The sequence below is a fragment of the Trichoplusia ni genome, chromosome 1, assembly GCF_003590095.1.
Source record: "Trichoplusia ni isolate ovarian cell line Hi5 chromosome 1, tn1, whole genome shotgun sequence".
Classification (NCBI taxonomy): Eukaryota; Metazoa; Arthropoda; class Insecta; order Lepidoptera; family Noctuidae; genus Trichoplusia; species Trichoplusia ni.
This window is the reverse complement of record NC_039478.1, coordinates 8,934,783-8,961,616: the sequence shown is the minus strand read 5'-3', so window position 1 is coordinate 8,961,616 and position 26,834 is coordinate 8,934,783. Positions and strand designations below refer to the sequence as shown.

At 34.0% G+C, this 26,834-nt stretch overlaps 1 protein-coding gene across 2 annotated transcripts; it reads left to right on the top strand.

Moving 5' to 3' along the window:
• Positions 1-5,142: 5,142 nt before the first annotated feature.
• On the top strand, positions 5,143-26,808 carry LOC113493503 (neo-calmodulin-like). Of its 2 annotated transcripts, none has more exons than XM_026871520.1 (8): positions 5,143-5,265; positions 15,666-15,787; positions 18,462-18,565; positions 22,613-22,752; positions 23,118-23,261; positions 23,814-24,023; positions 24,373-24,429; positions 24,598-26,808. In XM_026871520.1, the coding sequence occupies exons 2-8, from the start codon at positions 15,785-15,787 to the stop codon at positions 24,705-24,707; spliced, it is 768 nt and encodes a 255-aa protein (XP_026727321.1). In that variant the 5' UTR covers positions 5,143-5,265; positions 15,666-15,784; the 3' UTR covers positions 24,708-26,808. The 2 variants fall into 2 exon arrangements, with proteins under 2 accessions (XP_026727321.1, XP_026727313.1); XM_026871512.1 differs by lacking the exon at positions 5,143-5,265 and adding an exon at positions 14,717-14,856.
• Positions 26,809-26,834: the final 26 nt, after the last annotated feature.

Genomic DNA, 26,834 nt, shown 5'->3' with positions numbered 1-26,834 from the left:
GTGTATATTTCCGTCTCTTTTCTGCAAAGCTATTCAACAGCCCCTATAAATTTGTCACCGGACGAAGCTATTTCGTACCAACAATGAATTCTAGTGTGTGCATGAATACTTTTTTTCATCAAATCATATTGGAAATAATGACACTTTAAGAGAGTAAAAATAGCTTCATTCATTCTTTGAAGTACTATTATAAACCAATTTAACGCTGTGAGAAAATTTATGACAAAGGGGACTTGCCGACAGAGCTTAGAAATAATCTCCTTACAAATTGTAGAACAACTCGTAGCTTATGTTTCGTGACGTCAGCATTGCAGTACTTACAATTTAAGAAAAAAGTCGTCTTTTTCCGTTTTCATTTGTCATTCAGCGAAATTCGAGGAACAGGTACAGGTACAGAATCAGGTTTTAGATCGATAATTCAATTTTGGGCACATGTATGTATATAAGAACCACTCATATAGTGAGAGCTTCCCAAATTATGTTGATATGGAGCTGATTTAAAGCTAGATCTAGGAAGGACCCTTAGCATCTCCGTAAAACAACGTCTCCACCCCATCCTTTAATTCATGTCTACGAGTACTTTAGGTAAATGCAAACAAAGAAAAATACAATAAAGAAAGTTTTTTTATTGGTTTAACTTTTTATAATGTACGATCGTACCATGCCGAAGCTCAGTCCAACCTAACAAGATAAAGATCTTAATTATAACGCAGAAAATACTTAATTATAGAAAATCTACAAATAATTAAGCAAGCTCCTATATACCTACCTAGCAGTGGACAGCTATAGGCTAAGATGATGATGATGATGATGATGATGATAACCTATTTAACATCGAAAAAAACTTGTATATAAATAAACCGCATGGAGTGCCTGCTGGAAAAGTAGAGCAAACTTTTACATTACGGTTATTGCTATTTGCTAATGACTAACTCTTGTACGACCTCATGTACAACAAACGCCATTTAGATCCATTTAGATACGATTGGAAAATTATTTAATACTTATACTAACTATAATTTCAATTTTGTTGTAGCTGCAGTAAATCGATGAACGAAATATACATACTTTTTCAAATTATACAAGCGGAGGTAGATAAATTTAAAATACTTTCCCTTCACATGCAGTATAGCAACCATGTGAAAATGAGCGCAAAATATATTTTAATTCATGGAATAATTCTATGGGACAGGACAGGGACAAGGACACGGTCCTTACTAAAATCATATCTTTGACAAGAAGTACTTAGTCATAAAATAAAATTATGTATTTGAATCGCAATTATTTCTGTTCATTTAACACCTTTGCATAGCGCCCAGCAAGGGTTCTAAAACTTAAGAACCAATACGGTCATAAATGTGCCCTACGATTGGAAACCAGGCGTAAAATCAAGATTCATCGTCAGTAAAGAATGGAGATCGGGGTTACCTTATTCTTTAGACTTCTATGTGTGGACACCTAAGTGGTTATTGCATGATTAAATTTAAGGTTCCTTATAAGATTGAATTAAGCTACGAAATGGAAAATGTGGTTTGTTAAACACAAAAAAGATTACATTGATTGCCTTTTTATTCGTTAAGTAGAGTGTTTGTTTGTTTTTCAGGCTAAGTTTCCACTTCTGAAGGATTTCTTTTTGGTATATTCTGGTGTGCCAATTGTTCCCAAATGTAACAATGATTTTGTTTGATGATGAGCCTTGTGGGCAGCACAAAACATAAGTAGTGAAATTGATAGCAAGGTAAGAAAAGGGAGTGGTCTTCGTGTACAGAAACTGTTGGAGAGATTACTACTACCTCTAAAAGTACGAGTCATTTTTGGAAGTGAGATATCACACTGCAAGACATTACGCGGGGTCTCATAACATAAAGACTGTTGTATTTGACAATAGATAGTCCAATTACAAGAGGTTATGTTATGCCCACTGAAGAAATCCAAATCTTTATCGAACACAGAATTGAAAAAATAAATTTCTTCATTTTCGAGTTTCATAATGAACTTTGCCCTAATTGAGGAAAACACAATAAAATAAATAGGATTATTTACTAATACACACGTAATATTTGGTGGACCTTTGGACATCAAAGCGAAATTCTTATCATTGGTGACAACTAGCGAAGATCGATAAATGATTTAAACGGATTAAAGCTTGCTTGTGTCAATGTATTTGAGCCGCTTTCAGATTTTAGACAACTACTTCAACTAACACAACGATAACAACGACTACAGCCAAACTTTTATGGGACCCAATGACAGCTAAATTAAAAAAAAAGAATTTACAATATAAATTCCGAAGTTCGGCGTTAACACACATACAAATATAAAAACACAAACGCATTGAAAACCGGTTAGAATTTCCTTGCAAAGCCTTCGTTGAAGAGTCTATATCAACAATTTCAAACCCCAGCCCGAAGAGCGCAGTAAATTCCATTTAATCCAATTATTTTGTAAGCTTTTAATCCATTGTAAAACCGTCTTCAAATATCTCATCAAGTAATTAACCATCTTCATTGTTTAGTTCGTTAATCTAATTAAAACAATCAAATTAACGGGTTGATTGGAAGCTGTTAATGTTTGCAACTTTCAATTATAACAGCTTTAGCAGTTTCATAATTCAAGGTAATCACTTCACTTTTGTAATTGAACATTAGAAATGATAGATTTTACGCGTTTAACTACTAAAACGATTATGATGCAACTTTTATCCCTCTCGTAGAAGTTTGTGTAGGTTGGTGACGTTTTTAAGCACGTGTGCAACAAACAAATTACTGATTTAGTCTCCTAATTGAATTTAAAACGAAGTAAAAAAGCTAATGTGAAAGAAGTATTTAATGTAAAGATACATTGCATGGAATAAAAAAGGTGGACCCTTAAAGGTTCTCAGATTGTACTAAGATAAATCTGGCAGCGTCACAGCTTCAGTTTAATAAATACCGGGGCAGAGCTCGTTGACTAAATAACGTTCTTCCACGGATTACTGTGTATACAATGTATACCACTGCAGTTTGTATTTAATCTTAATTAAATTGTGGTTCCACTGCTGCGATTGTGACGCGGCGACAAAATTAAAGTGTATTGTTTTCAGATTAAAAATTTATGGGCTGCTTCAAACTTTGCACACAAAATATTTGTATTAGTTTTTTATTTTCAATTAGGAATTCAGATACCTATCTAAATTTAATATAATTTGAATTAAGTGCGTATGGGGATCAATTTGTGTATACCTTAATTCTTTTGGCGCAGTTTCAAAAGCCACTCATAAAAAAAGTTGTAACAAGCGAAAAGATTCCATAGAAAACTCTTTAAAAAGGTAATCAATAAACATGCGAAGGCAACACGAAAGCGTTAACATTTGGATTGTAATACATAATAAGTATAATGTTTTTATCTATACTCTATCTATACTAATATATAAAGCTGAAGAGTTTGTTTGTTTGTTTGTTTGAACGCGCTATTCTCAGGAACTACTGGTCCAAATTGAAAAATTATTTTTGTGTTGAATAGACCATTGATCGAGGAAGGCTTTAGGCTATAAACCATCACGCAGCGACTAATAGGAGCGAAGTTACAATGGAAAATGTGAAAAAAAACAGGGCAGGTATAAATCATAACTTATATATTCTACCCACGGGGACGAAGTCGCGGGCAACAGCTAGTTATCAGATAAAAAAAACAAGATTAAAGATAAAAGTCCCAACTACTTTCTACAGTATGAAAAACACATCTTCCTTAACTTAATATTATTACGTATGTTAATTTTAATTTTATATGCTTCAACTTTATATTTTTCCATTGTAAATGCTTAATTTAATTAATTCAAAGAAACCATCAACTTTAAGGCTCGTGGTATATAAGACGCAAGATTCCCATACCCGATGCTGACTCTCCAAGGCACGTGCCGATGCACATTACCCAACAATAGAAAAACATAGTATTCCTCACTAACAATAGGTAAACACTATAACTATGTTGTTTATACCTAACAATAATAAATTAATTATCTCATCTGAGACCATCGAGACAGAAAACCAATCCAACTTGTTCAAGTCGTTATTACGGCTCTGTCTATGACGGATGTCATGTTTTTATAAGCAACTAGCTGTTGCCCGCGACTTCGTTCCCGTGGGTAGAAGAAGATATTAGTTATGATTTATACCCGTCCTGTTTTTTTCACATTTTCCATTGTATCTTCGCTCCTATTAGTCGCAGCGTGATGGTTTATAGTCTAAAGCCTTCCTCGATTAATGGTCTATTCAACACAAAAAGATTTTTTCAATTTGGACCAGTAGTTCCTGAGATTAGCGCGTTCAAACAAACAAACAAACAAACTCTTCAGCTTTATATATTAGTAAGTATAGATAGATTATAAACATGTTTGTAGGAAGGTTGGAACTGTAACAACGGGGCCTAATAAATCTTCAAGTAAAGTTGTTGCAGTTGTGAAAGAGACGCCGATATGCGTTGTATAGAGCGATGTTTCGCTTATAAAATTGCAATTTGCCTTTGAAAAATGGAGGCAGGAAACAGTATCATTTGATTTGAAGATACGACTAGAAGAAAAACTAGTAAGGAGACCTTTTTTTTTCAGTTATGAGCCCTTCAATTAATATTTGTAAAGAATTCATCTTTTTAAATACAAAAAAAAATAAAGATTGTGTATATACCGATGTATCGTAGGGGTTAATCACAGGAATTAGATTAGATTAGAATACTACTGCAGCGTTTTTTTATTATCAATAGATAGCAATCTACATTACTTCAAAGCTATATTAACAAGTAAAAAGTTTTAGCTCATCATAAAATAATAACTCAAAAGTAATTTGACTGTCTGTCTGCGTTAAAATTACGAATTAACAAAAACCCGCATCAGTTTGCCATCAAAACACCTAAAGGTCACAAAAACAATAAATAATTATGCATGTATATAATATACATACATGTGTAATAAAACAAGTTATCGATACCAACCAGATTCTTATGATCTCACTGTTTATTAATTCCACTAAGAATTTCGTATCAAACGGACGTGCTAAACAGCTCTTTGACAAAAAGGTGAGTTTTTATTTGTTTATTCCTTATTTTAAATCGCGACATTGGAACGGGCCTTTAAATGAGGTTTGTAACGCGCCTGCGCGAGCATTTTGACATAGCGGAGTATCTCAGCATCTTTTAGTTTAGCTGTAGTGGTCCTGAAAGCACCCGTGTGACGCTGCCCGCTGCGCATATTTTGATAGTCAAATAATCCATCACACGATATTTTTTTCTAAGGTAAGTGTTACTATAATTCTACATTAACGATTTTAAATCAACCAGCCTGTGATAAAACTAGCGTCGCATTAAATAATGCAAGCATTTTTATATATTTCCATGTCTCATATCTACAGGTGGAATAAAAACAATTAAAAATATAACAAGTTGAGAAAATGGCTGAAATATGCAAATCTTTTCGTCTATTAAATTGAGGAATAATGAGATTCTATTAAAAAATGAAAATGAAATCATTATTTGACCTACATACATACCGTTCTAGTTTAATTGAAACAGGAGAATATTTAAATTAAAAATGTTAATTTTATTACCATTGTCGAAGATTGTAATAAACGAAGGAAAATTAATATGAATATCCTTTTGTTTACATACTGTATCTATGTAACCGTCTACATATTACCTTGCAAAACTGTAGTGTTCGTAAACTACAAAATCGATTTAGCTACATGAACATGAACTACATAATGAGTAAGTAAGTAGTGCAAAGGGTTTTGTCACTATTATAGTATTTTAAAAACAAATGAAAAGCATTTTATCTCGGATGCGTTTCAGATAAAACCTTTTTGGTAAAAATGTTTGCAGGCAATAACTGCGTTGCTTTGTTTTATTTTATTATGGATTCTTTTACGATTTGATCATAATATATGCAAACATAAACTAAGCAAAGAAAACAATAAAGGAGGTAGTCGAATCCGGCTTATTCAAATCTGCATTTTTAAATAACTGTATCTAATTATATGCCACTGTTATATTCATTGACATTTTAGCAAATTAGTGAAATACAAAATAATACTAGGTAAAATTTAAATGCAAGTATTAACAGAAAGAAGCTCCAGTTTAAAGTGTTTTTTGGATCTAATTAAAATCCTTGATGAAGAATCTAAAAAAGCTGAAGCAACAAATTAAACTCCCAAGATTAAATAGATTCAAAAGAAATATTTCCTTGAACAGTTAAATACTTTTCCGTGCGGAAATCGATTTTACTTCAGCCGACCGCCGCGGGCAAGACCAGGGCTTCACTTAAATAAGTTTATTAAGATTAAATAAGTAATTTTTTCGTGCATCGTTTCAAAATATGAACATTTTTAGATTTTTATTTTATTTTAGGTACTTTTCCACTTCCACTTACGGTACGAATTGAGGAGCTTGTGGCTAAGCTATAACCGCTTAAGTGATTCGATCTCAGGTTAAACTATGCCCGACGCGGTTGGTCGGTTGGTAGATGGGTGACCATCTTTTTCATAACGAGTTCCTCCGTGTTTCGGAAGGCACGTTAAATTTTGGGTCCGGCTGTTATTCCTACATCTTTGACTGTTGTTAGGGGTAGTCAGAAGCTAGAAACACAGACAAGGGTTATCGTGCCCAGGTAACTGAGTTGAGGAGCTCAAATAAGCAGTCGGTCCTCGTAAAACATTGGTACTGCATCCAGTTAGACTGGAAGTCGATCCCATCATAGTTGGGAAAAGGCTAGACTGATGATGTAATTTTCTCCATCTTTTGACGGTCAGTCTTTATTTTTAAACCGCGTTATTACGGCTATCTGGAATTAGGCCTTGCGTATATTTATAGGACAGGCAAGATTTCAAACCTGAGCACCTATAACCACTTCTTAAGTTAAAATTGTTGCTGTTGTGGGAAAGAGACGCCGCTCTATGCGATGCAGTGCTTCATCTCGCTTGCACCACTGCAATCTTTTAGTCTAGAAGTTTAAACTCATTCAGTACCTATCACAGTGATTGTGCAGGTACGATATAATAAGAATAAATTATACATTTTAAAGACGAAGAAGACATGTTGCGCCGGCCTCAAATAAAATAATTGGGATAAGGGCAGGGGAATGATAATGATGATGAAAGACGAAAAATTATATTACACTCTAAAACATCGAAACAGTATAATTCCACACGATCCACTTACTTATATTCAAAAGTTCAAAAAAGTCTTGTACGCTATTGTAACGCCATTATTATTCAAAAGATTACAAAAATATATTAGGTAAGTAATGTACGTATATTATTTTGTCGCAAAAACTTTAAATAAGAGCCACGTCATTACTGAGGACCCCAGACATGTATCTGCATAAGTCTGGTGACCTTTAAAAACTTTTTGGTTGATTTATGAATAATATTAGATCGTAGACTAATATTAAAACTAGGTATCTTAAATATTTCTATTAGTTAGTGTTATTTTTTTGTTGCTGTTGTTGACTGCAGCGTATATTAATTATACTTTTATTTACCCCAAGTTTTCGAAAAATATCTTTAATTTTTTATGTATTTATCGCATCAAGGGTTCAATGGAAGTCTATCTTTATTAATTAACTGGCTGAGCCCACGTTTTCGCTCTACACTACTCTCTCAAAAACAGAAAAAATATACCTAAATTTATGTAACATGGTATAACTATATTATACTGACATCTTCGGTAAATGGCCCAACCGACACAAAAATTATAAAATTAATCGATAAATTTTCAGCTAAATTATATTATTAAAACCGAGGTAGACCAGGCAAAACATTAACACATTTGGAGTACAAAAACGAATAGCATAAAGGCTGCAATAAACTACGTAAATTTGTGTTCAGTATTTCAGTTCACGGTCCATACATATTTGTACGAGCAGGAAAGCAGCATAAATAGCATTCAAGCCGAACTATTTACCCAATTAAAATCATTGCTGCATTACCCAGTGAATTCTGTTTCCAATAAACTCTAAAAGTTTTGATAGAGCTGTCCATTTAACACAGCTGAAACATTTTAGGCAACGAATTTTGTTTATACAGGCCGAACTCGCGAAATACATGAATCAATTTAGTCTTGTCGATGAGTGGACGAGTGGTTTGGTTAGCTTTACGTCATTGGGTTAAAAAATGTTTGTTGGTAATTAATGCATGTGTTTCTGGCTGATTTTAATTCAGTTTTGAGTTGTAAAAACCGTTTTTGGTATTGCCGTTTTGATTTAAATATCGGCCTTTGTCAAATAGCCGAACATCTTGGGTTCTGGATCAACAATTATCAATTATTACAATTCAGCATTTTCTATAAATGTAAAAAATTAAATTAAGAAAACTGTATATAATTATTGTGTTATAATTTTGTTGGGACATATAAAAAAATATACGATTTTTACAGCTTTGTAACGGGTCTAAAAACTAGTCAACATTCATCAATAAAACCGTTACCTTCTTAAACTTACATTAAAATCTGTTTTTGTGAGATGTAGTTAAACAGTGGTAGGAGATACAGGATACATCCAATGCAATAGGGCTTAAACAGTTGCGACCGGATCCATGGAGGGTAAACTAGTTCTAACTGGGTTAATAAGGTACGAAATAGTTGCACAAGAGGCTACATTATATAAGGGGAAGAAGAAGTATTTTGAAAGTAGAGATGAGGGATATATTTATAACGGGGGCAATAGCTAAACTAGTTTAAGCCCGACGCGTAAAGTATTCAAAACAAACCATAAAATTGAAGTAAAAAATAAACAGGTTATTTATGATAAGAACCGTTTACTTTGTTTGAAACGTGACGATAGAGTCTTAAACTATCTTAAGCTTCAATTCGCTTAGTAGGAACCTACTTATTATACTAAGTACTCGAGTAAACTAAGTACCCGAGTTGTATAAAATGCATATTATATTATTGTACATATTCTGTTTGGGAATTAGGGATCTTGTCACGTTTCTGTACTATAGCTAAAGTCCGTTTTTGTACTATTTTTTTAATCATTAAAAAACGATTACCTTAGTAAGCAATTAAACCCAGAACTGGCGAAGTCAGATGCACGTGCTAAAGAAACGGGGTAGAGGTAAAGATGACGAGATTTTACATTATTGCTATTTAAACTACAAAGGACTTGGTAGCCTAATACTTTTGGTTTTCGACCTTTTCGACGGACTAAGTATGTGTTGTGTATCACAATTTTATATTTTATACTCAGAAAACACACAACCAATCTGCGGGACCTTCAAACATTGTTTTGAAACTGTGAAGGTATTAATTATGTACGTACCCTATCCCTGCTGAAATTGTTTATTATTTCATACCATAGTACGCTACCCTTGTTTGCAGTTCCCTACTAATTTCGTATTCCGTTGCTTGTCAGCAAAAAAACAGTACTTTTGACTGATAGGCAACTGAAGATTTGTGCGTAAAACAGTGATGGTATAATCCTACTACTATTATAAAGGCGAAAGTTTGTAAGTATGGATGTATGGATGTTTGTTACTCTTTCACGTAAAAACTACTGAATGGATTTGAATGAAACTTTACCACAATATAGCTTATACATCAGAATAACACATAGGCTACAATTTTTGAGGTTTTTAATGTGAGGTCGTAAAAAAACACATTTTTTGCGCTTACATTGCAAACGCTGACTGAATCCTACAAGATAGATAGAAGGCAGATAGATAGATAGAAGGCAGGTATAAATTATAACTCATATCTTCTAACCACGCGGACGAAGTCGCGGGCAACAGCTAGTTAAGAATATTTGGGCAGAATCTAAGCATAGTTCGAAAAAATCTGTCCTTATACATTCTGAAGATAATAAGTGTAATCAAAGTTTTTTTGGAAAACTGATTTCTTCTTCTCTTCAGTTGTACCCCTTTGGAGGAACTGAAGAATCTACAATGAAGGCTCTTTGCAGTACCTCTCCATCGGTTTCTGTATTGTACCTCGCGATGACATACTAACCGATACCTCTAGGATTTTCTGTTCAACGACAAGGCCTTCTAATATTCTTTAACAACGCTTTCCTCTCACTTATTTCCTCCCGCGGGGCGTTTTGTATTATAGAAAATTAGTTTCCAATTTGTAACATTATCAGACGAAGTCAATTCGTATAGTAGGATTCATGGTAACTAAAAATAAGGTGAATAAGGTGAAACTAAGACCCGAAAATAAGCCTGAAATAATATAATATATATTGCTAGCAGAAATACAAAACCGATGATTCAATCATTTTCTTTTGTAGATACAAGATAATGAAAGAAAACAAGTTTTTTTTTACTTTGTTAACGGTAAACATTCATTGTACTTCGGAAAATCGTTTCTGAAAGAAAAAGGCAAACCAAGCTATTTTGGCATGACATGAAGTTTCCCACTGAAGAAATTAATGGTCTTTGCAAATACAACTTTTGAAAATAAGATCTTATGAATTGAGTACTTAGTATTAGGTACAGGACCTATATATGTTCTAAAAAATATTGTAACACATTTCTCTAAGTCTACTGCAAGATGTTGCTTCACTTTTCATGAAAGTGTAATTTTTTTAAGTCTAAATTTTCTTTTTTTTTCTTCATTGCCTTTTTATAGAAAAGAAGTGGTGTGTCTCTTGATTTGATTTTTTGGTTCGAACAATCATTTTATTATTCGAAAGCAGCATGAAGTCTATTATTCTAATGTTCAAAAATGAGAATTTTCTGTTCACTTATAAATACTATCTACTTGGTAAGATGTTGGAAGTACTTCCAGCTCCCATTCAAAGAACGACCATAGACTGACCTTTGTAGTGGTTATAAACTGCAGACAGAAGCTAGTCGATAAATAAACATAGCACAGTTTAGCAATATCATGCACTTATTGTGTGCCATCTGGGCATCTGGAACAGTTTTTGTTCCGAACAACGTATTCAAGTATGTTATGAATCTGGGCCATATTTATCTTAAAATTTATAGCAAAAGTACCACAGCTCAACACTTTTAATAGTAATTTGTCATTGAATATTCTGATGGATATAATTAATTGTCAGTAGGCATCCTTTTTCTGGAAGTATCGAGTATCTTCTGACATTTTTAATCGTCTTGTTTGAGGAAAAATTTGGTAAATTGACATTGTTAATTTTTTTAAGGCTGGATATTTTTTTATTAGCTATTTTTTCGTTTCCTTTACCAAAATTTTCATATTCAAGGTTAGCACAAAGGAGAATAGTTTGCCTATTGAGTTACATTCAGACTACAAGCTTTACATCATAAGCGTACGTAACTAATGTATGACACAAGAAATAAAAATAGTAAAATATATTCCGCTACCATACAAAAAAAAACACTTCAGAAAAATTAAGGTTCTTTTAATTCTCGAGACATGCTTTAAACTAATCGGACCCTAATTTGCTCAGAGAGAGGTAGCAGGTGTATCATCCTATCCTTTACTTTTTTAATACCTAATTTTCAGCAAAGAAGGCTGATTACCAAATGCATTAAGAAAAGTTAAAATTTTCTTATTGTTTGAAAGGTTTCTTCGCAATTCTAGCTTAGTTATAATATAGCTGTATTTTGTTCTACAAAAGGTGATACATAAAGTAGTCATTAAATCCGCAGCTGACCTTTCTGTCTGCTAGAGTTGCGCGGGTCGATAAATACCGAGTATTGTTGTGTTTTCCTTTCGTTCCCAGCTTGTTGGACTTCAGAATTACATCGACTTAGAAATATGGGGCTTAGAGATAGTACCTAGCTGATGTTTTGTACAAATATACTTGTATGTTTAGGTTTGAACGTTTCTATGAAATATGTAGTGGAGTGTTGTAAAACTGTATTTTTGTGCAATAGAACCTACGGGAAGGAAAGTTATTTTGAAAATTCTAAGAGACATATCATGCGTAATTTTGTAGTTCTGCACAAACAGAGTACCTCCTCCGTTATTGTGGAATTCGGAGAGGAGATAAAATTATAATAACTTTTTTCTTTTATTGCCGGACACATCAGGGAAATACTGCTTAAAACCAAATTTTTGTGACATATTTTTTTATACAAACTATTCACTGTTTTTGCTTTGGTTCTGTTTTCCGTAAACAAGTATAATTTCATGAAAATTGAAACCATTTTAATAAAAAGTAACAAAAAGAAAAACAAAACCTACAATTGATGAAACTTCAAAATTTTCGTTGGCATATCAAATTCAATTTTGTTTGCCAATTTCACCGGATCTCCAGTTTTCCGTACTATATGTCCAGAATATTCTTATAATAAATAACAATAGCTGACGGCGGGTGTGCTATGGTGACCGGAAAACCCATTTCCTCTGAGCCTGCACTGAATTATAAGTTGCTGTTCTTGACAGCACGTAGGAGACTAGAAACGAACTGACAGCTAGAAAAATAAACTTATTATAAGTTCTGCTCAGTAACGTTTGAGCTTCACTTGTTTTGTACAATTAAATTGATTGCTGTAAAAAGAAAAGAAAAGAGGAAAGTAGTTCTAGGAACGTTTGTTAGGAAGTTTTTTTTTCTGCTTCCCTAATGGATATTGCTGTGAAACTAAATGGCAGTTTATTTTTTCTTAGCTACTACGGGCCAGAAGTGCGAACTCGGTGTATCATACTACAATTCAGCCTGGTCATCTTAAAATTACGTCTACTAATATATATAGGAAAAAGCTAGGTAAAATACCATGGCTTCCCGGAATCGCTCAAGCCTTTTATTGTCATTATCATCATCATCCAGACAAAATAATAAAATGCATCCTACATTTTATAATGTCATTGGATATAATAAAATAACAAAATGCCAGTTTTGCATAGGAAAATTAAATAAAAAAACTACTTAAATACAACTTGCGTGTTATTTGTAAACCAGTATTAAAAACCTTGGATGTTTTCCTAACTGGTTTTCCAAATGAAATATGAAGATTAATTTACGTCAACGTTCCAAAAAAACTGTTATCTGGCGAGAATGTAGATTTATTAACGAATTGTGATAAGTAACTTTATATATGAGAAGTTTGGATGTATGTAAGGTTGTGTGTTGTGTCTTAAGAAATCAGTACGTTTGCCGTTTGGCTCCGGAGGATGACCACAAACGATGCTTAAGAAAGATTTGCAGTTGACCTTTGGGTGTAAATTTTGCACACCTTTGCATTATACCTTCCGAAATGACGCAGATTAAACCGCAAAAACTGAATTATTAAAAAAGGAAAAACCTTTCCGGTATCCTAAATACTATACTTTTCCGTTATCCTCACTACAATTCAGTATCTTAACTAATTCTAAAATTGTATTCAACTAGTTAAAGACTAGGAAAACCATCACTATTTTGATATTAAAAGATTTTTAAAATGCTGTATAATTTCCTTCACCTGAACTTTTAAACTTCAAACGGCACGTTATAAACAGAAACCAATTTAAGTAAGTTCATAATAGTGAGCAAAGCCAAGTCCGGCAAACTACAATCCTTCCTTATTTCGACTAATGTTTCGCATTTGTTATTGAAATACATTTCTACGGTATTTACCTAAGTGTTCTTCGTCAAGGAAATGCACGAGATTAGCGGCTGACCGGATCAATAATTCTTGCCAAATTGATTGTATTTAGATGTTTTGAGTATTAAGAGAATTTGGAACAAACTTTGTTTCGGGTACAGATTTATTCGTCTGTGAACCTATTGTTTTAGTTGTATTTTAATGAATTTGTTTTGCTATAAGGATTGTCTGGGCAGTGGCAGCCTTATTATCATAACTAAGAATTGTATTTACCACTTATTGTCATAATTTGCAGGGGATTTTTGAATATTCAGCTTCAAGAAAAGGGACGTCCTTCAAAACTATGAAAAGATATTTGAATAATGGACTGTATTTGACATAGCTTGAAGTTAAAAAACAAGTTTATCAATAATGCGTAGTATTATGGAAGCCTTAGAATAATAAAATTAACGTTCGATCATTTAATATTACTACTTCTTTAAATTTATTAGATACCCATTTTAAAGACCCGCATTACTCTCATTTTATAGGTATTCCATCATTTTATGTCGGCGTTACTTAACAGATATTGGTCCTTAACGCTCCTTAGAGCCGAGAGCTTAAGTTAAGTACTGACGTCACAAGATACCTGTAGCTACAGCTATAGTCGCTACAATTCTTACAGGGTTGGGTAAAGATTATGGCAAAGGTGAGAGAGTTATTACTAGTCTAAATGTACTGGAAAAAGGTCGATTATCACACTGAGAGACAGATTTGGACACCATTTATGTGATTGTTATTAAATGAAATTATAAAACTGGCTTGTTGACCAACGAGGGAGTTTAAACCGGGTGGTTCAAACTCTGAAACCAGATAGCATATATCAACCATACGTTACGAAGAAAAAATGGATTTAGGAACGAGGGTTGATTAAACAGGCTTTACATTTGCGGGTTGCCGATTTTAGAGTACATTCCGTAATCTAGGTTTTCCCCCGAAATGTTCCTTTACCGATCGTACAAATGGGTTTATACAATTATTTAAACATGTACATAGTTCACCTACAGCACTTTTAAGGAGCTAAAGTACTCCTCAACTTAGCATAAGTAACTGTTTCAACCTTTAAGCTAACCAGAAGCCTAAGGATTGTCCCTGTTGCCCGGATTTGTCCAAAAATAGAGCTAGTACTGCCTTTCATGAATCATTTACGTATTTGCAACATAAACAAGACTACGAGAAGTGTAATCATTTCAGTTTCACTTCAGACGTTCGACTCGCAATATATAATTTAGACGGACTGCTAAAATAAACTTTAGCCATGCTGTTTTCGTAAATAGTTCTGATTGCAAGGTGAAAATACTTACCTATGTTCGTGGTTTCGTTTTGTTTATACAATAAATGTGTTTTGAAGGTAAGTTTTTAATGTTTTTTTATTGATTCACTGATTTTCGAAGCACTATTACGCCGACAGATTTCTTTTAAAATCGGAAAAATTCAATTGTTATTTTTTTTTGCCGTAAAACTATGTTAAATAATTTAATTTCAAATTGTAAAACTCGTTAAAAACGAATTAATTTACAACAACAATGAACAATGATCGATGTATGCGCACGTTTAAAAACATTTAGGGGTAAAACCTTATATTTATACCGTCTATCCCATTTGCAGAATAAAGGATTTTATTTCATTTCATTTATTTCATCAAAAAACATACCGATACATTTTAATTCGCCTTAACTTTTCTTCCTAATACCTTTATTTTATTGGTTATCTTGGTAATCGTAAACTAAGTAATGTAATGAAAAGATTTTTATCGAATGTTATGAACTATTTTATTAAATCTTTGACCCTAACACTTGTAATGTACATTTCCAAACTTGGTTTGTTGGGAGAAGCACAAATTCCGTGTAAAATTCGTATTTTCCATAGCCTTTTCACCAAGCAAAAGTTTTTGCGGAGAGTCTATCAGTTTTAAAAAAAAAATGGGTTTCATTGTCAAGTGAAGGAGAATCAACATATTAGAAAAAAATCTGAACTACACGGAGATGATCAGCATCCTATAGAAACTACAAGTCTTATTTTAACCTAGAGGCCGTATTTAAAACGTAACCGTGATTTCGCCGAAAAACGTTCCGTACATGTACACATCCCCGTTTTGCCTTCCCTACAAATATTTCAACATGTGTGTAAGTTGTGCATTGTATATTTGTTTTGTTACAGGGTTACTGGGCGGGCGTGGGAACGCCTGCCACGCCGCGACGAACAAACGCACAAACATATTCTCCGCGGTGAACAACTTCTTCGCTGATTCGCCATTGGTGAATCAGCTCAAAGGGATCATGGTGAGTTCCTTACACAGAACACCCTACACCCAAAACCGCTATTTTGAATTAAAGGAAATTTGATTAAAATGGCGCTGTACGTAATCTACTCAACATTTTGCCAACACAATAATTGTGAATTGATTCAATCTGGGCGGAACACTCAGTGTCAAATCATTTCTTATTCCTGACAAAATAATTAAGACGAATGCGAATAGTGTCAAAATTAATCCAATTTCCGTTCGTTAGCCATTGTAAATATCGGAATTAGGGCCCTAGAACACTGTAGAACTTGGTCTTTGTTTCCTTAATAATGAGGAGTACTCGGAACAAACGGATTATCTGAAATCACGTCCGTGACCGTAACCGATGCAATAATTGTCATACCTATATGGACATACTGACATAGGTATTAAGCGCTACCACCGTTACGTCTTAAAAAACTGTTGCAGTTGTGGAAGCGTGACAGCACACTAAAAGTAAATAGCGTCTCTCTTTCGCAACTGTAGTTATATTACTTACTTCAAGACGAGACGGCAAGCTGGTAGCACAGTCAGCCGATTTTTTTATTTAAACGACTCTCGCATTTAAAAAAAAAATCGGATGTCGCGAGGGTTTCACAAACATATAATTAAATTCACATGCATAAAGACACCCAGACTCAGAACAAGTATTCGTGGACCACACAATCGCTGGTGTCCACATAGTGGTTTGGCGTGATGACCTTAACCACTCGCGGCTTTCCGTGCAGTCCAATGCATGCATGCATGTCCACAATTCAAAACTCTTGAACAAAATACGGTGTATTCTAATTTTAATTAAATAGTAATAAATGATAACGGACTAACAACGAAATGAACATGGACCATTCCATTTTGGGGTAGCGAATTTGCAATAATTGAGGCACACAGGTTGATTGACGGGGTTTAATTAATGTTTGCATTTTAATCAAATGAAATATGAAATTAACGGCCGTGTTTATTTGAATGACGAAATACTATTAATACATATTATGTTTTTTATATGTACGTAACACATCATGCAAAAGAATAAATGTATTTAAAGGACTCGACTAAAATAATATAGCTACAAAATATATTTTACAATCGAATCTCAATTCGATTCCGACTCGAAAAAGAAAACATTTAAAAAATGTTAGAGCCGTCAAAAATCGAATTTGGTGTAACAAAAGTAGACCTTAATCACTCAACAAGCTATTTTACTTGCCTGATTGAATTCCAAAATAGGTGTACGTATTAATGACAATATATAATAACCATAGCATTGTTATTTTTGCTCGCTATGGTTACAACTTCATTTATGCCAATTTACATGTGCAGATGAATTTGTAACTCCTTGCAAATTAGCGTGATTATTCATTGAATATAGCATTGCCTAAGATACATCATATGTACTATCCTACTGATATTCTAATCGCAAAAATTTGTATGTATGGATTTGTTTTTATTCCACACACTGAAAAAAACCACTGATAAATGATTAACGCGTAGAATAGTTACATTTTTGTAGGGGTTGGAGTCGCTGTCAACAGCTAGTATGTACTTTTACATATCTTGAATAATAAAACAAACCTAAATCACCTAAATATGTCCTAGAAATCGGAGCTAACACTACTTTTTCTCAACCCTCAGCGTTCTAAACGTTACATCCATTAACTAAGACGAATGTATCGGAAAATAGTAAGCGGTGCGTTAATATCTTGTCCCTACGGCAAAAGGACTCAGGTTCTATAGAAATTGATCGACCGCCGAGCCCTACAAATGGTCTACATTGGATAGAATTGGAGGGCGTTGAGCCGGTTGATACCCAATCTGGTCCTTCGATACTTGAGACTACATTTGTTCAGTTTGTGTGTTTCTTCTAAAATGTTCAACTTTATCTACATTTATACAGAAAAGTACGAAAAACACTAATGTCGTGAAAAATGCTTTGGTATGTGTATGTTTGTGTGTTAGCCTTTTAGCTCTTCACGCCTAACAGGTTGAGCTATTTCGATTAATTTCGATAAGGAGGTAGCTGGCACCTTATATTAACACATGGCTTTTATCCGACTTTGAACGTCCGTGATCTGTGAAAAATAAACGTTGTAACAAACTCCATAGCACATCACGCCGACTGTCTTGCAATTTACAAGAAAATAAAATAAAATTATTAATAAATTCTTGCTTCGATGTCTTAAATCAACTCTGAAAACCTCAAAATCTAATCTGGGGAGGCAATTAAAAAGCAATACAGCCGTGAATGAGTTTCGCTACATCCGGAATATTGATCTGACTAAATTGCTTGCCGCATCAAGATTCTGATTGAGGATTATTTGCTTCCCTTCGAAGTTGTGTTGACAGACGATTGACGTAATTCGAGGCAGATTCCGCGAAGATCCGACCCCTTTACGTATCTCACAATCTTTCGGAATGTTCGACATGTTTTTATCACATTTTAAAAGTTTACTGTTTTCAGTTTGAGAATTTTAGAGCCGAGAATTTTAACGATTACGACGTTTTTCTTTCGTTTTGAAGACAAAAAATTGAAAAGGTTCTTAGTTTTATAAAATATCTCAAAAAGTTATAAATCAAAACTTTAAGTTGGACGAAGACTATCAACAAATTCACAAAAGAATTTTTTGGAACGCATTAATGACTCCATCACAAAATATAACGATTAAACCTTTTTTCAGACGAGACAAACAAACAGCAGTGGTGGCGAGCCAGGTCCTCCCGATGACTCCTCACGACCTGGGAGCAGAGGACCGCCTTCTTTGGCGCTAAGTCTTTCAGAAAGGTAAGGACCAAATCCCAGTATCTCCACTTTATCCTACAGTTGATTTATTATCAATCTGAATTAAAGTGATGTATGTTGTTTGTTGCTTGTATGTGAAGGTACCCAATTAATCATACGTTTTGACGTCGTACCAAAGTATATGCTCATTATATAACTAAACAAATGAGCTACAAATTTACATCGACATGTAAAAGGATTACCCGTATACTCCATCAATATAACTGCCGTAGATCTGAAGCGCTTTGTGGGTGTTTCCATCAAGTTTCATTGCTCGGCAAAAAAATATATATGATTTACATTCGCTCTCCGATCAAAGCCGTGTCAAAGGCAAAACGCTTTTTTATAGCGTACCAATTTCCGTGAAAAAAAATAGAAAAACGGCTATAAAAGTGAATCCAAAAGTTCGCTGTAATATTGAATTTTTATTTTTATTCTCAGATGCATATTTTACATAAATTATTTCAAGGCAACCCAGGAGTTATTTCGATTTTTGTTGATTAATTTCACAGTTTATTGCCAGTGTGTATCTACAACTGCTCTATGTGTACTAACCATTTGTTACAAAATGTTATATCAAAGATACGGAAGTCGTAATCAACGGTAAGAAACCATAGCTATATAACTCCGTAAGGACCAATACGCGACTGAAAGGACCAAATTAATTCTCGAGTATTTCTCTAAGAAATCCATAAAATATACAAGATTCTCGAGTTTACTCAAAGCAAATATATTTGACAAAACGGGTGCGTCGGATCGATAGGGCTCTTGGGCCGGCTTGCGGGCTTAACGTCAGTTTTATCGCAAATCTGCTGTTAAACTACCAATTTTGGTTGGTGTACATGCAAATCAATGTTTAAGAGACGTTTAAGATTAGGATTGTAAAGTCTTAGCCAATCTTAGGTTTTCGTTTTATGATTGAGTATTACTTAATAGGATTAGAAGTTGTATCGTCTCAAGTGTACTGTATATTTACGATTCTTTTTGTAAAGTGAATGCTTTTTGCAAAATTATGATTTGAGACATGTTTAAGACTTGTAACATGTTTATGATACATTTTATCTATACTATACTATAAGTCTAGATTTCTTTGGCAAGTAACGTTTAACCTCAAGTTATGAGTAAAGTGAGAAAAAATTACAGGTACTTCTTCTTTTTGGTACCTTTTTAAGCTAGACTATACGACAAGATTCCTAAAAAGTATTTTCTTAAATTAGAACTATAATTTCTATCTCCACAATTGTCAGTCAAAATGACACGAAGGTTTTATGAAGGCATTTATCTAAGTAGACTTTACACATTCAGTACACGAATAAGAAATACATGGTAAAACACTGCTTAGTATGCGCCGCTAAGGACCGGGGGCTGTCATTTTAAAATCCCATTTTTTATCCCAAACTTGTTTGAAAAGATACAAATTTTAATCTTTTCCCACAGGTTTTGGTAAACAAAAATTATCTTTATAACTTTTGTAATGTTTTACATTAGGGATCAATGCCTGTACTATGAGATCTTCAGCCAGAACTGAGACCAGAGTGAAAGCAAGAGAGCGCACTTCCCTGCACATGGCCTTGTCTCGCTTCCACAATGCCAGTAGTTTGGCTCTAAAATCCCACTCCTTTAAAGGCGTTTTTACTGTTATTAGGTATATAACAAGGAGTAACGGCTTCGTTAAACTTTTATTGATTTATTTAATGAACTAGCTATTAAGAATGGAATCTTATAATATACGATTCAACTGTTTCAGTTTGTAACATTTTTTACCATATTTTTGTTTTATGAGAACTAAATTCTTTGAATAAAAAGTCAAATAATACTTTTAGTGATCAAATGAAAAGTAAAACAGAAACTAACCATTTACTAATGATTCGTCTGCAACCAGACTGTATGCAATGAACTGTGGTAGCAAAACCGTTGAAATTTTCACAGATGATGTACGTATATCTGCTACAAACAACAATTAATAATGAATTAGAGGTTAATCAACGTTGGTACGGTCGTAAATTGGAGGGGGATGAATTTGTTTTTCGAAATTTGTCCTCTATTAATGTAGGATGGAAGTTTTTAATAACTAAATTATGTAGTCGAGGCTAGGTCGAATATAAATACAAAGTTTCCGCCTCGCTACCATAGTTTCAAACATCGGAAAATAAACGTTGACTAAATGTTTGAACTTTTTATTTAACTGAGAGGCAAAGTTTGCTTATCCGGCCGGGCGAATCGTTGCATGTCTTATAATAGAACTTAGTTGGCGACAGTGGGTAGCTTGAAACTTCAAGACTTGGGTTTTCTTGAAGAGTACCTATGATAATATTTTGGACTTTAAAAGCGGTATTTCATTTGAAAGAGTTACGTTTTTAAATCTTTTTTTAAATTAACGCCCCGTTTTTAATTTGCCCAATACAACTGGATGTCATAGATTCGTATCTAGTTCATTTGAACCTAGATTTCATAATGGACCTTAAAATGTACTTCGACTATAACAATGGACGTTACTTTATCTATACTATACCTAGACGTGTAATATCCATATGTATTCGTCGTAAAAAAAGAAAATATTTGTGTTAGGTAAACTAGAAAGAATTTTTAATATCCAACTAGAAAGCAAAAATAGCGCGTCCAGCTTTGCAAAAGTTCTAGAATTCAATTTAAAAATTCCTTTTGCCGTACGGATTCTTGGTTTGCTCACAACGGCGGGTCTCGGACTCTCGGCCCAGGAATTATCTCATTATGAATGTACAGAAGAAATACAAAAAACGTATACCCTATTCATCGGGGCTTGAGCCAAAGTGTAAACAAAGAAATCAATGTTCCCCAAACTTTTATTTTAGTTTTTATTTTCATTTAACTATCTCTATATGATTTTAATTATATTTCACTTTATCTTACATAGTTCACATGTTCAAATAAATGCTCAAGTTTTGTTAGGAGGCACTCAACTATGAAAATGATAAAAAAATAAGAAAAAAAATCTAAGAAAAAGTACAAACATTGCTAAGCCCAGGTTCAGGTTCACTTATGTTATTACACGAAAACGTCAATATAACTAAAACAAAACAATTAACAAATAACTTTAAACGTAACAAAATAATAAACCTAATGAAAACAATAAAAGTAACAACGGAATAACATGAATTTAACGAAAATGTCTGCAGTGGGATTTCTCTCATCAACAAGTTGTTCGATATTAAAGATGGCGGGTATGACCCGACCGATGAAAAAACGTCACATTTTGATGTAAAATGTTCGCAGTATCTGTGGTCTTCATTTAGTCGTATTAAAATGCGTTCCAAGTTTGAGAATAGTTTCTTTTTTAGGTTCTTTTACATGTAAACTATTTAATTCATAATTAATTAAAATTAAGAAAATAATTTAAGGCATTTATGATATTTGATTTCAAATAAGTCTGAACGGATTACAAACGTTTTATAGACTTCGTACTAAAATATAATTTCTTATGTTGTCTGTGTATGCTTCCGTAGTTATTTTTATAAATTAAGTTCACTACATCAATCGTGACATGTAAAGAACCCTTTATATGGTTTGTTTACCTTTTGGCTCATGGCTCGTTGAATAGGGTATAGATATGTTTGTGTTTTTTGCTTTCAAAGCGAAATTGCTGCTTTGGTGTGAGATTGTGAATTATTTGGTTGAAATAGTTGAAAGCTTTGACCCAGTTTTGGAACGAGAAAGCTTGTATGTTTATCTGACTGCATTTGCGTCAATATTCACGCTGTTTGCGTGTTTTCATGGACTTACTAGGTTTAAACAACCGGACAAATGCACGCCATGGTTCACACATAAAGGCTTTCTATTCTCAAAAAACAAAATATACTACCCAGCTGAAAAAAATAACTCTCACACCTATGCACATGCAGTACGACAATAATTTCTAATGGCCCTAGAAATAGCTTCACACTTTTCCTTTGTTATATTAAGTAGGTAATTTCACGTGTTCTGATTTCATCATTCTATTTTTTTTTAAACTCGTAGATAAAGGAATAAAAACTTACCCCAAAACTAATAAATTCTCAAATTCATATCTTGCAGTCAGCAATTATCGGAGCAGCCGTCTCCATCTAAGCAACAGCGGCAGCCGTCCTTCCTGAAGCCGGCCGCTGACACCACCCTGGACAGGAAGGCTTCTATTGTGGATGAGACCTCCGGGATTACACGGACGCAGATGAAAGGTGATTCTGGGTTAAAATAGGTTGTGGACAAAGGTGGAAATGATCAGGGCAGTTCGCGAAAAGGTTTTTATTGAGCATTCTGATTCAAAATTCCGACGTTTTTATAATACACTCACTTTCTTGTTTGTATGTTTTTTGTCGTTCCGGTTGGATTTTTGTGCATTCAACTCGATTTTGAGGCACTTCCCGATAAGCGAGCAGCCTGTTATTCTCAGGGTAGCTTCAAACCCAATGACAATGCAATTTACAACTATAAAAACGGCTGGACCGATTTAACTAATATTTTTTTGAAGTTAATATTTTTTGCCTTATTTTCAATTTTTTTATGGATCCACAAATAAACCCAAATGTTATTTCTTGATCAGAATTCCGCGAAGCCTTCCGCCTGTTCGACAAGGACGGCGATGGCACCATTACGAAGGAGGAGCTGGGCCGCGTCATGCGGAGCCTCGGCCAGTTCGCTAGGGTCGAGGAGCTGCAGGACATGCTGCAGGAGGTCGATAGCGACGGTAAGGAAACCGAGAGGACTTGAAGTGTTGTTAAAAAGGGGTATTCGACATACGTGAACGGTGAATGACTATGATTCGAGAAATGTAGTGTAGGACGCCTCCAACCCGATGGACTAATGAACTAAAACGGGTAGCTCGCTCGGACTGGAGGCAGAAAGCGAAGGAAGGGGTGTTGTGTTGCAACTTAGGGGAGGCCTATGTCCAGCAGTAGTTTTCCTAGACTGAAATTTACGGCATTTTGTAGTAGCTAGTACAGATATCTACTGATAACGGTAACCTTGCTCCTTAGGGAATAAGTCGCGAGGAGATAGGTAATACAAATTCCTGCCAAATTGGTTACGTAGTTCTACCACTACCCATTTGATAATCACTTAAAAATAAATAAACTAACAATTTCGTCAAATTAGATGCAACATAATAATGAAATCGCTTGTAATAGGGGGACAGTACATAACATGAGCTAACTCTCGACCGAACCTTAGGTTTTCAAAGGTTTCAGTAGGTACTTTAACGTGACTTACCTAGTCCTCAAATCCTTCTTCAATCTCCCAGGCGATGGCAACGTAAGTTTCGAAGAGTTCGTCAGCATCCTGTCCAAGTCGATGTGCGGTGCTGGCAGCGGCACCAGCTCAGCTGAGCAGGAGGAGAGGGAGCTGCGAGACGCCTTCAGAGTATTTGATAAACATAACAGAGGGTACATCTGTGCGAGCGACCTGAGGGCAGTTCTGCAATGTCTTGGAGAAGACCTTTCTGAGGAGGAGAGTGAGTAGATTATAACTTGAGTGGTTTAAATAAAGGCATGTTGAGTACTTCTTTATACATTTCGTTAAAGGATAAAGAGAGGATGCTTCTTAGATCTTTATCGTTAACCAGTTCTGTATACTATAATAAGCTCTATAAGCAGGACTTAAGTCGATGTGATCGAGATTTATGTCCGGTGTAGGAATACCAAACACATACTTCTAAAGTCGCTTACATAATGCAACAGTTGTTCTAAGAGCTTGAAGTGAACTTCATGACTAGATTTTTTTGCCTACCTTTTAAAGACACGAGGAAATTTCGAAGAATGACTTGAAACAAGAAACGTAACGTTTTTTTTTTGTTATTTCAGTTGAAGACATGATCAAAGAAGTGGACGCTGATGGTGATGGTCGTATAGACTTTTTGGGTAAGTACCTACTAAAATTATTTTAAAATAGTCAAAACTCAAAAGGCCAAATTTTTCCCCTCAACTTTTTCTCAATTAAATCAGTATTACAGGGACTCAATAAACTATGTTTTTACTTTCATAAAACTAATCATACAGTTAACCCATCATAATTTTCCTATTTCACAGAATTCGTCCGTGCACTGGGAGAGCCAGAAGACGCGTGTGACGATGAGGACGAGGACGACCCGACTGACGGCCCTGACCTGCTGCTGCCGCGCCCCGTCGCCGCTAACTGAACATCATCGTCACGTTGATAGGGATATAGGATAGCTGGGTTAGGATAGTAATATATCAAGAAGACTCCTGAATATAATAAAGAAATTGATTTACGATGAAGTAAATGGGCCTAAAATCTGTTACTAAAATGAGGTCATCATTATCATCATCAGTGGCTTCTAAAATTTATGAAAGGTGGTTAAATTAGCAGCCGTATTAGATTTTCTGATTTTGACACTTGCGCTGATGGCTAACAAGGCCTATACGGGAGTGACAACGCCGGTCGCAATGTCTGCAGGCAAATTGTATCAAAATGAGGTCAAAATACCTACAAAAGATTAATTACAACACCATTAAAGCCACACATGAATGTCTTAGACTATGATCAATGATGTAAAGTAAGATCACATTTTTGGCTGAAATTCTATCATTCCATCCCAGCTATTCCTACTATTTATCAACTGCTTTATGCTACGCTGGCTTTAATTATTTATTACGTTGTTAATGTTGTGTATATGGACATGCCTCAAACATGATAAAACATCTTAAGTTGTCAATATAATTATTGCTAGAAGATCGAAGGACCAGCCTCTTAAAACAAATCACATTAAATTGTCGCCGATTGAATGGCTGTATGGAAATGACAGGTTCTAAAGAAGAACAAAATGTTATTAAAATTTCATATCTATTATGGGGATGGTCACACTAGCGGCCAGATACCCATTGATAATAAATTAATTGTTCGGTATTTTACGTTTTTCCTGTGCCAAATTTAAATATATTTGTAGATATTACGTTATTGGAATCGCTTAAGAAAATGTGGTGACAAAATAATAAGGTTTACAAAAAAATATGATTGCCGTAAGAAGATTGCTACATAAGTACTTACCGCTCTTTAGTAAGAAGATTACACAGCTCCTTATTAATCTAGATAGGTAATTCCATCGTTTCAACCCATTAGGATCAAACCATATCAATGTTAATAGTAACCATTAGTTAAAACAACGAATTCTTTCCTTTTGAATCTCACTAACAAGTTTTCTAAAGAATCTTCTAATAGGATAGCAATTTAAATTAGCTTTTATTCATAATTAATAAAGTAACCCTATTTACTTACTCTTTCATCAATAAATTAGTCGTCTTAGAAAACGTCGATTCATACGCATGAAGAAGTAGTAACTTGTTAGCACGCAGAAACATAAAAACAATACAAATGGAAAGTAGTATTTATGATACCTACATAATGATCCAATACTTACTTTTTCTCATCAAGTAAAGGCCCAACACTCAGTAGTTTTGTCCGGATGAGACAGTTAACGACACAAGACCAGTATAATAACTTGAAATTTTATCAGATATTCATATAACTTTCTAAACTATCTGGTAAACCCAGTCTTGTCATTAGATACTTGAATTCTTGAATGACAACAAAAAAAACATGGCGGCCTATTTCGAAGCCGTAAAATGGCGGCAATTAATTAATTAAAATCCTATCTCAAATCATATAACTAGTGATTTTTCTATAAAACACCAATTTTAAATTAATAATAATATTGTAAATATTTTGTCATTTTTACTATCTTTCAGACAATTTTAATTATAATCAAGAGTGAGATAGTTGCAACGTAAATCTTACCTTGCTTGTGAATAAGGAAACTACTAATATTATGAACATTTCTGGCTTCCTATTTTTGCCTTTTAATACTAAAAATAATAATATTGGATTAATTCTGAATAACAAGGAACCTGAGAAAAAAATGCTGTTCAAAATGGTAGCTATAAATTGAAGCATAATTTTAAAAAAAGTTGAAAATGGCTGTTCATAATCTATGAAAGAATGTGCAAAAATATCGAAATTAGTCCAATATTAGAAAGGAATTATTTTTTGTAATATCTACTTAATATTTTCAATAAAAATCTCAACTACTTATACCTCAAACTTTTTAACATATCCTAACAAGAATTTATATAAACAGAGCTTTTATTTGTCTAATAAATGCATTAAATATGTACTTACTTTAACGACTTTAAGATTAAACTGAATATTTCGCAAATATTGATGTTGTACACATTAAAATACAGAACCAATATACAAAATAATAAAATGTTCTTGACAAATTGTTTTTTTTTTCTATGCTACATTTCAA

Bases quoted from the DNA above. Each gene is read 5' to 3' on its own strand.
- LOC113493503 (XM_026871512.1), top strand. The intron at 15,788-18,461 runs GTGAGTTCCTTA...ACCTTTTTTCAG, and splicing joins ATCAGCTCAAAGGGATCATG to ACGAGACAAACAAACAGCAG. The intron at 23,262-23,813 runs GTAAGGAAACCG...TCAATCTCCCAG, and splicing joins GCAGGAGGTCGATAGCGACG to GCGATGGCAACGTAAGTTTC.